The sequence below is a fragment of the Cinclus cinclus genome, chromosome 37 (genome assembly GCF_963662255.1).
Source record: "Cinclus cinclus chromosome 37, bCinCin1.1, whole genome shotgun sequence".
NCBI lineage: Eukaryota > Metazoa > Chordata > Aves > Passeriformes > Cinclidae > Cinclus > Cinclus cinclus.
The window spans coordinates 1107093-1120220 of NC_085082.1; the positions used below are offsets into that span (position 1 = coordinate 1107093).

Consider the following 13128-nt stretch of genomic DNA (forward strand, 5'->3'; position numbering starts at 1 on the left):
ACTCTTAGGAACGGGCCGAGGAGTTTGGGCGTGTTCTGAGGGGATCAGGGAGCGTTCTCAGGGGGCTGAGTGCGCCCTGAGGGCTCCGGGGACGCTCCCGCCGCTCTCCCGCCGCCGCCTCCCTCAGCCGCGGCCTGGCCTGGCCGGCCCCGGCCCCGCTGGAGCCTGTGTCGCTCCCGGTGCCGCTCGCGCCGCCGCCCCTGCCTCCCCCGGTGCCGCTGCCGGCCCTGTCGCGGTCCCCGGTCCCGAACAGCAGTCGCTCCGCGTCGCTCTCGCGAGATCTCCGCCCTGCCTCTGGCGAGACTTGGCGGCCTCCGACGGCGGCTCGAGAGGCCCAATACGCACGGGATTTTTTTTTTTTTTTTTTATTTTTCTTTTTCAGAGGGGGCGCGACGTCACCAGCGCGGGCCGTGACGTCACGGCGCATCCCTGCCAGCCCCTCCCCGGCTCTTTCCCAGGCTCCCTCCGTGACGTCACACATAGCCTGAGTGCCAATAATCACAAAACACGGGTTTATTTACCAAAAACCAAATGCTTTACCCCAAAAGTCCTGAACCCAGCACCCCCCCACTTCCTTCCCCAACGATTCCCCCTCACTTGGGTGGGGGGCAGTCACCCCCAAAATGCTCTGCTGGGACCGCTCTCAATCCCCAGAAACACACTGGACCTCCCTCCCCCACCCCGGGAGAGGATATCTGTTCCCCAAAACCCTCCAGAAACCCCCAAAACCAATCCCCAGCAGGACAGGGGGACCAGGCCCCAAAACCACCCCAACCCCTGGCTCAATCCCCTCTCTTCCACTGAACCAACCCTCCCGACTGCTCTGGGGGGGGTGTCCCAAGGGCCTGGGCCCCCCCCTCCAAAACCCATCAGGGCCCCCCTGGTGGGGGCAGCTTGCCCGTGATCTTGTTGGTGCCCTCGAGCAGGGCATTGTGGATGTCCTTGGCGCCCGCGATCTGCGCCTTGATCAGGGGCAGGTACTGGGTGTAGGGCAGGGTCTCACCCCCGGGGCCCCCCTCGCCCTTGGGGGCTGCAGGCACCAGGGCCGGGGCGTGCTTGGCGCTGTCGAAGCTCTGCGAGAGGCACTCGTGGGCCAGGCGCTGCGGGGGGGGGGGTAATACAGGGGTCACCTGGGGGCCTTCGGGGGGAAATTGAGGGGATTTGGGGGGTTTTGAGGAGATCTGGGGGGAACTTGAGATGATTTGGGGGGATCTTGAGATGATTTGGGGGTGTTTCGGAGGGCTGGGAGGGGATTCAGGGTGAACTTCGAGGGGTTTGGGGGGTTACTTTTGGGATTTTGGGGGCCTCCCACAAGGCACAGCTCCAGTTGGTCACACAGGGGGGAATTGGGGGAGGTTTGGGGGCATTTGGGGGAGGTTTTGAGGGGGTTCTAGGTTATTTTAGGGGGTCTCTCACCAGGCACAGCTCCAGTTGGTCACACAGGGCATAGAACTCCTCCAGGCTCTTGTCAAAGCGCTGCAGGACCCCGTCAGCGCTCTTCCTGTGGGGAACTGGTGAGACTGGGGGGCACTGGGGGGATACTGGGGGACACTGGGAGGGACTGGGAGGCACTCACTGCCCGTTGTCGATGTTGGAGTTCTGCACCAGGTTCTGAGCGGCCACTTTCATCAGGGTCTGTTGGACGCGAGGGTCAGGGGTCAGGGGGGGACACAGGGGAGAGGAAGCACAGCCCCTCCCAGTGCCCCCAGGTATGGGAACTGACCGGGACAAAGGGCTGAGCACGGCCTGAGGGCCCAGGGACCCCGAAAATTCTGGGGGACCGTCCCCCCCATAGACACGCCCTCTTCAAAAACCCCGCCCATTTCCGGCGGCAAACCCTGCCCATTTCCGGCGGCAAACCCCGCCGTCTCGAGGTCCCGCCCACCTGCAGGCTCTCCTTCAGCTGCGGCAGCAGGAGCCGAAAGCGCTGGACGGGATCAAAATCCTGCGCCTGCGCCGCCGCCGCCTGCGCGGGTAGCGCGGGGCCCTGCGCGGCCCCGGGGGGCGGTCCCGGCCCCGCTCCGGGCCCCGCTGCCGGACCCGGCCCCGGGGGCGCTGAGGGAGGTCCCGGGCCCGGCCCGGCCGCAGGCGGCGGCGGAGCCGCCATGTTGTTCGTGATTTCCGGCACGGAGCGGAAGTGACGTCAGCGGGACAAGCCGTGCAAGCCGGAAGTAGCCGCTAGCCATGGCGCCCACCATCCAGACGCAGGCGCAGCGAGATGAGCCGGGACACCGGTAATTGCCGTGACGTCACGGACGTGACGTCACCATGCGTCACGCCGAGCGGGGGGAGCTGCCCACGGTGGGGGGGGGGGCGGAGGTTCCCTCATGACGTCAGCCCCGCGGCGGGAGGCAGTGGGGGGGCCAATTAACGGCCTCCGTGACGTCACGGAAGCGTTCGGGGGGGTTCCTCGGTGACGTCATGACGCCCCCCCCCTCTCCGCAGGCCGAGCTCTCACCGGACCCTCCCCGAGAGGTGAGTCCGGGGGGGAGGGAGGGGCAGAGACTTTTTGGGGGTCACTGCCCCGGTTTTGGGGCGAATCGCGGGGTTTGGGGCCCCCCGAGCCCGGTCCGGGAACCCCTGACCCGTCCCCGCCGCAGGTCCGGGATCGTTTGCCGGGTCAAGTTCTGCAACAGCCTCCCGGACATCCCGTTCGACCCCAAATTCATCACGTACCCCTTCGACCAGAGCAGGTCCGGGGAGGAATTGTGGGGAGGGGCTGCAGGGGGCCGGGGGTTGAGCGGGTTTTGGGGAGGTTTGAGCTGATTCTGGGGTGTTTTTTTGGGCTGATCCCAGTGATTTTGGGGCTGATTGCAGGGTGGTTTGGGGCTGCTTTCGGGGTGGGTTTGGGACTGATTTTTGGGCTGGTTTTTGGGCTGATCCTGGTGAGTTTTGGGGCTGATTTCGGGGCTTCTCGTGGCGCTTTTGCCCCAGGTTTGTGCAGTACAAGGCCACATCCCTGGAGAAGCAGCACAAGCACGACCTCCTGACCGAGCCCGACCTGGGCGTGACCATCGACCTCATCAACCCCGACACCTACCGGATCGACCCCGGGGGTGTGTGCGGGGCAGGGACCTGGGACCGCCCTGCGACACCCCGGAACTGTCCCAAAATCACCCTGAGACACCCCTGAACTGTCCCAAAATCACCCCAGAACTGTCCCCAAAATCACTCCTGAGCCTTCCAGAATCCCAAATCTCCCCCGAGGCTCAAGGTTGTTTCCCTGGGCAATTTTTGGAGTTCTCCACGTCTGTGGGCTGCTCTAAACCAGCACTGATCACCTCCCAAACCACAGGGAACCCCCCAAATCCTTTGGGGTGGATTGACCCCGATTTTGGGTGGGTCGACCCGTATTTTGGGTGGATTCACCCCAATTTCCCGCAGTGCTGCTGGACCCTGCGGACGAGAAGCTGCTGGAGGAGGAGATCCAGGCACCCACAAGCTCCAAGAGGTAAAACCCAAACCGGGGCACCCCAAACCCACCCAGAACCCCAAACCTGGGGTTCCCCAGACCCCGAAACCCCCCAGGAGGTGCCCCAAACCCTTTTGGGGTCGCACAGGTCGCAGCAGCATGCCAAGGTGGTGCCCTGGATGCGCAAGACCGAGTACATTTCCACCGAGTTCAACCGCTACGGTGTGTCCAACGAGAAACCCGAGGTCAAGTGAGTGATTTTGGGGTCTGGGGGTTTTAGGGGGTTTGGGGGTGGCTGTGGAGAGGGGCTGGGAGCGATCGGGTTTGGGAGTGGGTGTGGGGTAATTTTGTGGGTCGGTTTTGGCTGATTCTGGGAGGGGGGGGCGTGGATTCTGGGGTGATTTTGGGGGTGGTTTGGAGTAATTCCGGTTGTCGTTCTGGTGTGATTTGACATCTGATTATTGGGATTGGTTTGGGGTAATTTTGTGGGTGGGTTTTGGGTGATTTTTGGGCATGGTTTGGGCGTGTTCTTTGGAGCTATTTTGAGGGTGTTTTGGGGTAATTTTGAAGGGGATTCTGGGGTGGCTTTGGGGGTTATTGTGGGGTGATTTATGGCTGTGTTTCGGGGTGGTTTTGGAGATGTTTTTGGCGTTTTTTGGGCGGGTTTTTTGGAGAGTGTTTCACGGTGCTTTTGAGAGTGATCTGGGGGGAGTTTTGGGGTGACTCTGGAGCGATTTGGGGGTGGCTTGGCAGGATCGGGGTGTCAGTGAAGCAGCAGTTCACAGAGGAGGAGATCTACAAGGACAGGGACAGCCAGATCGCGGCCATTGAGAAAACCTTTGAGGATGCTCAGAAAGCGGTCAGGGTTTGGAGATTTTGGGAGGGGCTTGGGGATTTTGGGGGGGGGGGTGTGGGGATTTTGGGGGGTTTCGGGGCTGATTTTAGGAGGTTTGGGGGTGGTTTTGGGATTTTTTGGGCTGTTTGTGGGGGTGGATTTGAGGGTCATTTTAAGGGTTATCTGTAGAGGAGTTCAGGTGTTTTGGGGGGGTGATTTTTTGGGGGGGGGGGTTTTGCAGGTAGTTTCGGGGCGAGTTGGAGGAGGATTTTGGGGTTTTCTGGGGCTGTTTTTGTGGGACTCATTCCGAGCAGTTCAGGGGTCCCGGGGGGGTTCCCTGAGCCTCCTTTCCCACACCCCCAGATCACGCAGCACTACAGCAAACCCCGGGTCACCCCCCTGGAGGTGATGCCTGTGTTCCCCGACTTCAAGGTGGGTTTGGGGACCCCCCATCTCCTTTTCCCCCCAAAAAATCCAAGTTTCCCACAAAATCCAGTTGCCGCCCCCTCCCCCCCAAACCAAATTCCCCCCCCCCCCCCCAAACTCCCATTTTTCCCCTCTCCACATCCCTGTTTTCCACCCCCCATGTTTTTCCTCACTTCCCCATTCCCTCTTTCCTCCCATTCCCCCACCCCAACCCGTTTTTTCTCTCATTTTTCACCACTTTTCCCCATTTTCCCCAGATGTGGATCAACCCTTGCGCCCAAGTGATTTTTGACTCGGACCCGGCCCCCAAGGACACATCGGGAGCGGCAGCTCTGGAAATGATGTCCCAGGCCATGATCAGGTCCCAGGCACCCCAAATACCTCCCGGGGACCCCAAAGCTCTGCCCCAGACCCTCACTGAGCCACTGATCCTGCAGGGGGATGATGGATGAGGAGGGGAACCAGTTTGTGGCGTATTTCCTGCCCGTGGAGGAAACGCTGCGGAAGCGGAAGCGGGACCAGGAGGAGGACGTGGATTATGCTCCCGAGGATGTGTAAGGGGACCCCAAAACCTGTGGGGGGAGTCCCAGAACTAGAGGAAAATCCTAAAAAAATTGCGGGGAGGGGAAAGGGGGTTAAGGCTCTACTGGGATTCTGGAATTTCCCTGGGAAATAAAGAACATCCAAGGAATCCAGGGGGAATTTGGGGAGGAAATGGGACATTGTGGGGGGCGTCCCTGAGGTTGGGGGTTCCCCCGTGGTCCCTGGTGGGACTTTGGGGGGAGTTCTGGGGTCCCACATCCTTGCAAAAAATAAACCCGACACATCCAAAACTTTAGGAGGTTTATGGGGTGGATTTTGAGGGGAAAACTGTGATTTTGGGGGGGGTCCCTGATATGGGAGGGTCCCCTCTTGAGTTTGGGGGAGTTTTGGGGCAGCTGGGGGGGGTGCCTCCCAAATACTTGCAGAAAATGAACCTGATACTTCCAAAGCTCTGTGAGGTTTTGTGGGAGAAATCTGGGAGTTTTTTTTTGGGGGGCGGGGGGGTCTCCTGGTCCCTTCCCTCACCCCCCCACTCGGTCCCCCCCCAGGTATGACTACAAGATCGCCCGGGAGTACAATTGGAACGTGAAGAACAAGGCCAGCAAAGGGTACGAGGAGAATTATTTCTTCATCTTCCGCGAGGGTGACGGCGTCTACTACAACGAGCTGGAGACCAGGTAGGGCTGGGGGGCACTGGGAGGGACTGGAGGGTCTGGGCAGCTGTCCAGATCAGGACCTGGGGGCACTGGGAGGGATTGGGAAACCCCCCCTAGTCGCTGTTTGGAGTTCTGGGGACACTGTTTGGATGTTCAGAGGGGTCTGGAGGTGTCTGGGAGTCCTGAGGATGCCCTTGAGGGATAGGGGGACTCTGGGGCTGTGCGGGGGCTGCAGGGTCATCCCTGGGCTGTCCCTGACCCCCCGTGTCCCCCCCAGGGTCCGGCTGAGCAAGCGCCGGGCGCGCGCCGGGGTCCAGTCGGGCACCAACGCCGTGCTGGTGGTCAAGCACCGGGACATGAACGAGAAGGAGCTCGAGGCCCAGGTGAGATTTGGGGAGGGGTCCCGACCCACAGGACCCCCCCCAGGACCCCCATGACCCCTCCCCTCCCTCCACAGGAGGCGAGGCGGGCGCAGCTGGAGAACCACGAGCCCGAGGAGGAGGAGGAGGAGGAGATGGAGGCCGAGAAGGAGATGCCAGGATCAGGTTTGGGCCCCAAATTCCCACCCAAAATTCCCCCCTCTCTAAACCCCTCCCTGCCCCAAATCCCTTCCCCCTATTCTCAGCACCCCCAACCTCCCCTGAGCAGATGAGGAGAGGGAAAAGGGCAGCGAGAGCGAGGAGGACGAGGCCGAAGGCTCAGGGTCGGGTTCGGAACAAGGAGGGGGCTCTGCCCGCAGCGAGGATGAGGAGGAGGAGGAGGACGAAGAGGCCGAAGGCACCCGGGGGGGCCGCAGGGGGGGCAGCGATGCCGCTCGGGCTGCCCGGGACCAGGAGGAGATTTTTGGCAGCGACAACGACGAGGAGGAAGAGGAGGAGGAAGAGGAGGAGGAAGAGGAAGGCAGCGAGGGGGGGGAGGCAGCACCTCGCAGCCCCCAGCTCACCCCCAGCGAGGAGGAGGAGGAGGAGGAGGAGGAAGACGAGGAGGAGGAGGAAAGTGCCAGCGATGGCTCCGAGTCCTCCAGCGAGTGAGGAAGGGGTGACCCCCACCCCCCACCCTAAAATCCCACCTCAGTTCCCCTCCCCTGGCCCGGTTTTGGGGCCAAAAAGCAGCGACTCGGGGTGGTTTTTGTGTTTAATAAGGTCAATGGTTACCAGCCATATCATAACAAAAGGATTCATAATAAAATGTATCTAAAATAACGATTTTTGTCTTTCTATTTTGGGGTCGCGGCGCTACAAAGGAGGGGGAGGAGGGGCGGGTGGGGGAGGGGCTGTACCGAGGGGGGGCCGGGGTACCCCCACCCCGGGGGTGGGGGGTGGTGTTGTACCTAAATTTGGGGTGGGTGTCGTCGTAGTTTCCCCCCCACATCCCCCCCCCCCCCCGCGGGGGCCAGGAGAGAAATAATTAATTAATAATAATATAATAATAATAAAGAGGCAAAAAAAAAAAAAAAAAGAAAAAAAAACGAAAAAAAGGAAAATCCAAAAATCCCTCAAATCCTGGGATTTTTAAAAACAGGGGAAACACAACCCTCCCACTGCTGCCCCCCACCAAAAAAGCCCCCCCCCTCTGTAGTGTCATGGCCCCCCCGACCCCCGTGAGGTCATCGGCCTTGGGGGGCCCCTCCCTCACCGGGGACCCCCCCAAAAACCCGAGCGTGGTGGTTGGGGGAATCTGCCCACCCCCCCCCCCCCCAGGTGTTTTTGGGACCCTCCGGGGGGGTTCGGGGCGGGGGTGTTAAGGAGGTGCTCCCCCAGTTTTGGGAGGGGGCGGCGGCGCCATCAGATGGTGGAGGTTTTGTCTGTGCCGTCTGTGGGGGGAGAAAAAGAGATCGGGGGGGGTGCAGAAAATCCCCAAAAGGTCCCTCTGTGCCCCCAAATTCCTGCCCTCCCCCCAGACCCCTCCTTGTGTCCCCAGGTGTCCCTGTCCCCCCCCCAGTCTGTCCCCGTCCCCCCCGTACCCCCCAGCGCGTGCTCGGTCATGCTCAGACACAGTGACTCCAGCGTGGGGTTGATCTCCAGGTCTGTCCCGGGGGGGGGACACTCTGGGGGGAGAAAAAAAAAAAAAACAAAACAAAAACAAACAAACAAACAAAAAAAAAAACAGTCGTGGGGAGACCAAAAAAAAAAAAAAAATCCCCACCTCCACCATCCTGAGGCCCCCCCCCCCCCCCCCCCCAAGTCCTTCCTGGAGTTTGTCCCCCCCGCCCAACAGCTGTGGTTCCCCCCCTCCCAGTTTTGGGAGACTCTTCATCCCTTTCTTCCTCCACCCCCCCCACCCAAACCACCCCAAGACATCAACACAGGAACTTAACTCCATTTTTTGGCTCCCCCTCCCCATTTTTGGGCTCCTCTGTTTTTTTTGGCCTCCTTCTCTCTGGTTTTTTGCTCCTCATTTTTGGGTTTCCCCCCCCATGTCTGGGCTCCCTCTCTGCTTTTTGGGCTCCCCATTTTCAGGCTCCCCTCCATTCTTTGGGTCCCTACCCTGGGGGAAGGCGAGCAGGGCCGAGCTGTGCACGGGCAGCGAGTGCGTTCTCTGCACGGCCCCGCGGCTCCCAGGGGACCCCCCTGGGCCCCCTCCGGCCGCAAACCAAAGGCTCTGAGGGGGCAACGAGGGGGTTACAAGGAAGGGCAGCACCCCCAGGGTGGGGGGAAGCTCCCCCCAAAAGGGGGAGAGGGAGAGGGAGACACCCCCAGCCCCAATAAAACCACACAGGGATGGGCAGATGTGACCCCCCCCCCAATATAACGCCAAAATCCCCCCTCCCAAAATCTTCCCCCAAATCCCCATCTCCACCCTAAAACCCTCCCCACAAAATCCTCAATATCCCTCCCAAAATCATCTGCCTGCCAAAATACCCCCCAGAATCCTCCCTCAAAACTACCCCCCAAACCTCCCCAAAAATTCTCATCTGCCCACCAACCCCCCGCCCCCGAATCTTCTCCCGATTCCCCTCCCCCCTAAATCCCAATCTGCCACTTAAAATCCTCCCCCCGTTCCCCCCAAATCTCCCCTCAGACCCACCTGCCGTCCCTGTGTGCCCATGGGGGGGGCTCCGAGGGGGGGTCGGGGGGCAGGGGCCCCCCCGGGGGGTCCCAGCAGCCCCAGGCGGGCGGGGGGAGGCAGGGCCCGGGGGGGCAGCGCGAAGGGGCGGCCCCCCCCTCGCCGCCCCCCCCCCCACAGAGCCAGCTATGGGGAGAGAGTTGGAGCCGAAGGCCCAGCTAGGGGGGAAAAGGGGAGGGTCAGAGAGGGATGAGACCCCTCTCAGAACAGGGGAGACACCCCCCGAAATTGGGGAAAAAAGGGAAATCAGGAAGCAGAAGCAGGGGGAGACGCCTTTAAGCACCCCAGAAAAACTCTTGGAGGGAGGTGGAGAAATTCCCCAAATTCCCCCAAATCTTGGGGGGCTGGCGACTCCCCGAGCCCTTCCAAACAGAGGACTGTGCACCACACGTGGGGGGGTCAGACCCCCCTAAAACTGGGGTGGAGGGGGTGGCGAACTGAGCATTTTGGAGGGGAGCCCAAGCAGAGCCCAAACACCACCCACTGTAGAAATGGAGGCTGGGGATGGAAAAGGGGATTTTCTTTTTGGGGGGGGGGTGTGGTCACAGTGCTATAGGGGTGGGTTCAGCAGCACAGGGGTGCTCCTGGACCCCCCCCCCCGGTACCTTTTGGGGGCCCGGTATCCAGGGGGGCCGTCCAGGGGCCCCTTCTTGGGGAAGGCGCGGAGCAGCTTCAGCACCTGCTGCTTCCAGGACTGGAGCCGCTTCTTCTGCGTCTCCGTGAACGCCTGGGGGGGACCGGGGGGGTCACAGGGGGTCCCCGGGCTCTGGGGGGGGACACACAGAGGCCACCAGGCCCCCCCGCTCCGAGGGTACCTCATGGCTCAGGCACTTCTCGAGCAGCTGGAGGTAACTGGTGATATTCTCCTCGTCCGGCCGCGACACCAGGAGCTGGGTGCACACTGCAGGGGAATCAGGGGGCCCCCAAAACTGCCCTGGGACCCCCCCCACAAACCCCACTCCAAAACCCTGTGACACCCCCACGAGCTAGGTGCACACAGCAGGGTGGCCATGGGGCCCCAAAACCCCCCAAAACCTCCCCAAACCCTCCAAAACTGCCTAGTGACCCCTACAAACTTCATCCCAAAAACCCTGGGACACCCCCAAAATCACCCCCCCCCCCCCCCCCCCACCCAGGACTCCCCCTCCTGAACCCCTTGTAGAACTCTGGGCTCCCTCCCCAGACCCCAAACCCTCCCAAACCTGGGGATGCCCCCAGCCCATCCCCCTGCCCTGCACGCTCTGGGGGGGTCGGGGGGATGGCGGCCCCCCTCCCCACCATGTTCCCCCGCTCACCCTTGCCCATGACGCGCGTGAACTGGCCCGGGATGTCCCCGTCAGGGACCGGGGCCGCAGGGGCCTCGGTGTCGGGGGCAGGGGAGGGTGTGAAGGTCTCGGGGGGTGCCCCGTCCGGGGGGGGCCCGGGGGGTGGGGGTGTGGCCGGGGGGGGCCGGAAGGCCTTGATGGGGGTCACCAGGATCTGCTGCAGCTCCTGCAGCGCCGTCCACAGGTTGCCCCCTTCGAGAATGTCCTGGTTGGGGGGGGGGGGGAGGGAGGGGGGGAAGACATGGGGAGGGGACATCAGGAAGGTACCAACCCCCACCCCCCTTCCAGCAGGCTTGGGGACACCCCCAGGAAGATTGGGAACATGAAGAACCATCCTACCCCCACAGCCCTGGGGACACTGGGGAGGACTGGGGAGCCCCTGAACCACCTCTGGGGACATCCGGGACAGCCCCAGCAGCAGTTCTGGAGTCATTGGGGGGGTCTGGGGACATCGGGGACCCCCGAAGGACTCCAGGAGCCCTTGGGACACTGGGAACCCCCCACACCAGCCCAGCGCCCTCCCAGTCCCTCCCAGTGTCCCCAGTGACCTTCTCCAGTGCCCTGAGGACGCTCTGCCGCTCCCGCAGCTTTTGGATGCTCAGGGCAATCTTGTGCCGGGCACCCTTGGTGACGTTCTGGGGAGGGGACGAAGGTGTCACACTCCTCTGGGGGTGTCATACCCCTCGAGGGGAGCACTGGGGACATCATGGACCCCCCACCAGAAGCCTTGGGGACACTGGGCACCCCCCACACCAGCCCAGTGTCCCCAGTCCCCTCCCAGTGCCCTCCTCCAGAACCCACAGAATGCTCCAGCCACTCCTGTACCCTTGGAGTACCCCAGTGTGTTCTCCCACCACCCTCCCAGACCCCCAGTGCTTCAACCAGTTCCCCCAGTCCCCTCCCAGCATCCTCCTCCAGCACCCACAGGATGCTCCAGCCACTCCTGTACCCTTCGGCGATCCCAGTGGGCTCTCCCACCACCCTCCCAGTCCCCCCAGTTCCTCTCCCAGTGCCCCCAGTCCCCTCACCGGGCAGGCGGGACTCACCTGTGACTCCAGGTGATGCTCTGTCAGCGTCATCATCTCCTCGTAGCTCATCTGTGCGAACAGCGCCGCGTACTTGTGAAGCCGCAGGCTCTTCAGCCACGAGGGGACATCTGCAGGGGCACGGGGGGGCTGTGAGGTGACAGCAGCCCTCACAACCCCCCCGGAGCACTCCCGGTGCCCCCCACCCACCCTTCATGCCGCTGCCGTCCTCCTGGAAGGAGTTGCGCCCACCGGGCTCCTCAGTGTGCTCGCTGCCCGACGAGGCCACGCTGCTCTGCGGGGACAGCGGCGCGTGGTCCCCGAATGGTGGGGGGGGGCCGCGGGGGGGAGCCGCAGGGGGGTCCTCGGGCCCCCCCGACCCCGCCCAGTCACCGCCCGGGCCGGGCTGGGGGCTGCCGGGCACCAGCACCAGCGAGCGCTTCAGGGGGCTGGGGTGCAGTTGGCACGGCAGAGCTGGGGGCACGGGAGGGGGACGGGGTCAGGGGGGGTACCAGAGACCCCTCCCAAAGCCCCAGATCCCTCTCCAGTTGGTGGGATGCCCCCAACTTCTCCCTTGACCTCCAGGACCTCTGGCCCCTACCCTCGTCTCCCCCACTCCTTCCCCCTCATCTGACCCTCACCCACTCCTCCCTGTCCCCCTCTTCAACCCTTCTCCCCCTTTTCTCTCCTCTCCCCTCCCCTTTTTCTCTGTTCTCCCAGTTTCTCCCCCCATTTCCCCGTCTCCCCCCAGGATCCACCCTGCTCTCCCGGTACCTCCGGGGGGCTGGAAGGGGGGGTGTCCATTCTCCCGGGGGGCCGTGCCCGGGGGATGCTGCTCTGCCCACGCTACCCCCCCTCCCCCCGCCGTGCCACTTCCCCCGCCACCGCCCCCTGGCTCGGGGGGCTCGGGGGGCCACTCGTGGGCTGGGGGCCGGCGCTGGGGGGGCCCCGGCGGGTTGGGGCCGGGGGGGGCCAGGCGCTCCTCCAGGTGTCCGAGCCACAGGGCCAGCGCACTGCGGTCATCAGCCGTGGTGGCCGGGTGGATGAGGGCGTAGGACAGCAGCTGCCGCGACTCCTCCACGCAGCGATTGCTCTCGATGGCGTCCGCCAGCACCTTCTGCAGCCGCTTCATGTACTCGGCCTTGGCCGCTGCGTTGCCCGGCTGCAGCAGCGGCAGGTGGGCCAGCAGCAGGGCCACCGCCGCCTCGGCCGGCTCCTGCGGCCACTGGGAGATGGCAGCTGGGGACAGGGGACACGGACGGTCAGCAGGGACAGAGACAGGGGACAGACGAGGACGGGAGTGGGGTCCCCTTAGACCGCATGTGACACCCTGGAAAAGCACAAGGACCACCAGGGACCCCTGTAACATCCCCCAGACCCCTCGAGGACTCCCATAACCCCTGTCACCCCCCCCAGACAATCCCCCCAATTCCCACAGGGATTACTCGACCCACCCGTGACAGCTCCCTCCATGCCCCAGAGCCCCCTCACCGGCGCTGTTGGCCTCGGCCTCCAGCAGGTGGATGTCGGGGCAGTCGGCCAGTGAGTGCTCGAGGCAGAGCTGCAGGAAGCGGGCCTGGGTGCGGGTGACGCGCTTGAGCAGCGCCAGCAGTGCTACCGTCTGCTCACACTCGCTCCAGCCCCGGAACCAGCCGGCCACGATCCCCACCTGGTCCCGGAACATCATGGCTGGGCTGGGGACTGCGGGAACGGGGGGGGAAAGGGGAGGTGGCCCTGCCCCCCCTCACGTGGCGGGGGGGCCCCCCCGGGCCGGGCAGTGCATGGGGGGTGCGGGCGGGGGGGTGCCGAGGGGCCCCCCGAGCTGGGAGCGTGGGCGAGG

At 63.5% G+C, this 13128-nt stretch overlaps 3 protein-coding genes across 3 annotated transcripts; 1 reads left to right on the plus strand and 2 right to left on the minus strand.

Annotated features, from left to right (window-relative positions):
- Nucleotides 1–864: 864 nt before the first annotated feature.
- Nucleotides 865–2107, minus strand: MED29 (mediator complex subunit 29). Its single transcript, XM_062512505.1, has 4 exons — nt 1886–2107; nt 1577–1635; nt 1417–1501; nt 865–1100 (listed from the first exon to the last, which is right to left on the minus strand). The coding sequence occupies exons 1-4, from the start codon at nt 2105–2107 to the stop codon at nt 870–872; spliced, it is 597 nt and encodes a 198-aa protein (XP_062368489.1). The 3' UTR covers nt 865–869.
- Nucleotides 2108–2114: 7 nt separating this feature from the next.
- On the plus strand, nt 2115–7075 carry PAF1 (PAF1 homolog, Paf1/RNA polymerase II complex component). The gene is made up of 14 exons (XM_062512504.1): nt 2115–2234; nt 2446–2475; nt 2601–2693; nt 2935–3056; nt 3385–3451; nt 3561–3662; nt 4166–4271; nt 4611–4679; nt 4931–5034; nt 5111–5227; nt 5765–5893; nt 6150–6255; nt 6330–6417; nt 6521–7075. The coding sequence occupies exons 1-14, from the start codon at nt 2185–2187 to the stop codon at nt 6901–6903; spliced, it is 1566 nt and encodes a 521-aa protein (XP_062368488.1). The 5' UTR covers nt 2115–2184; the 3' UTR covers nt 6904–7075.
- On the minus strand, nt 6994–13128 carry SAMD4B (sterile alpha motif domain containing 4B). Its single transcript, XM_062512503.1, is given in 13 exon segments — nt 6994–7685; nt 7836–7919; nt 8359–8473; nt 8900–9035; nt 9037–9096; nt 9544–9665; nt 9754–9839; nt 10234–10468; nt 10812–10898; nt 11310–11419; nt 11499–11765; nt 12021–12527; nt 12780–13128. Coding segments are annotated over 13 exon segments (2034 nt in total). The 5' UTR covers nt 12976–13128; the 3' UTR covers nt 6994–7656.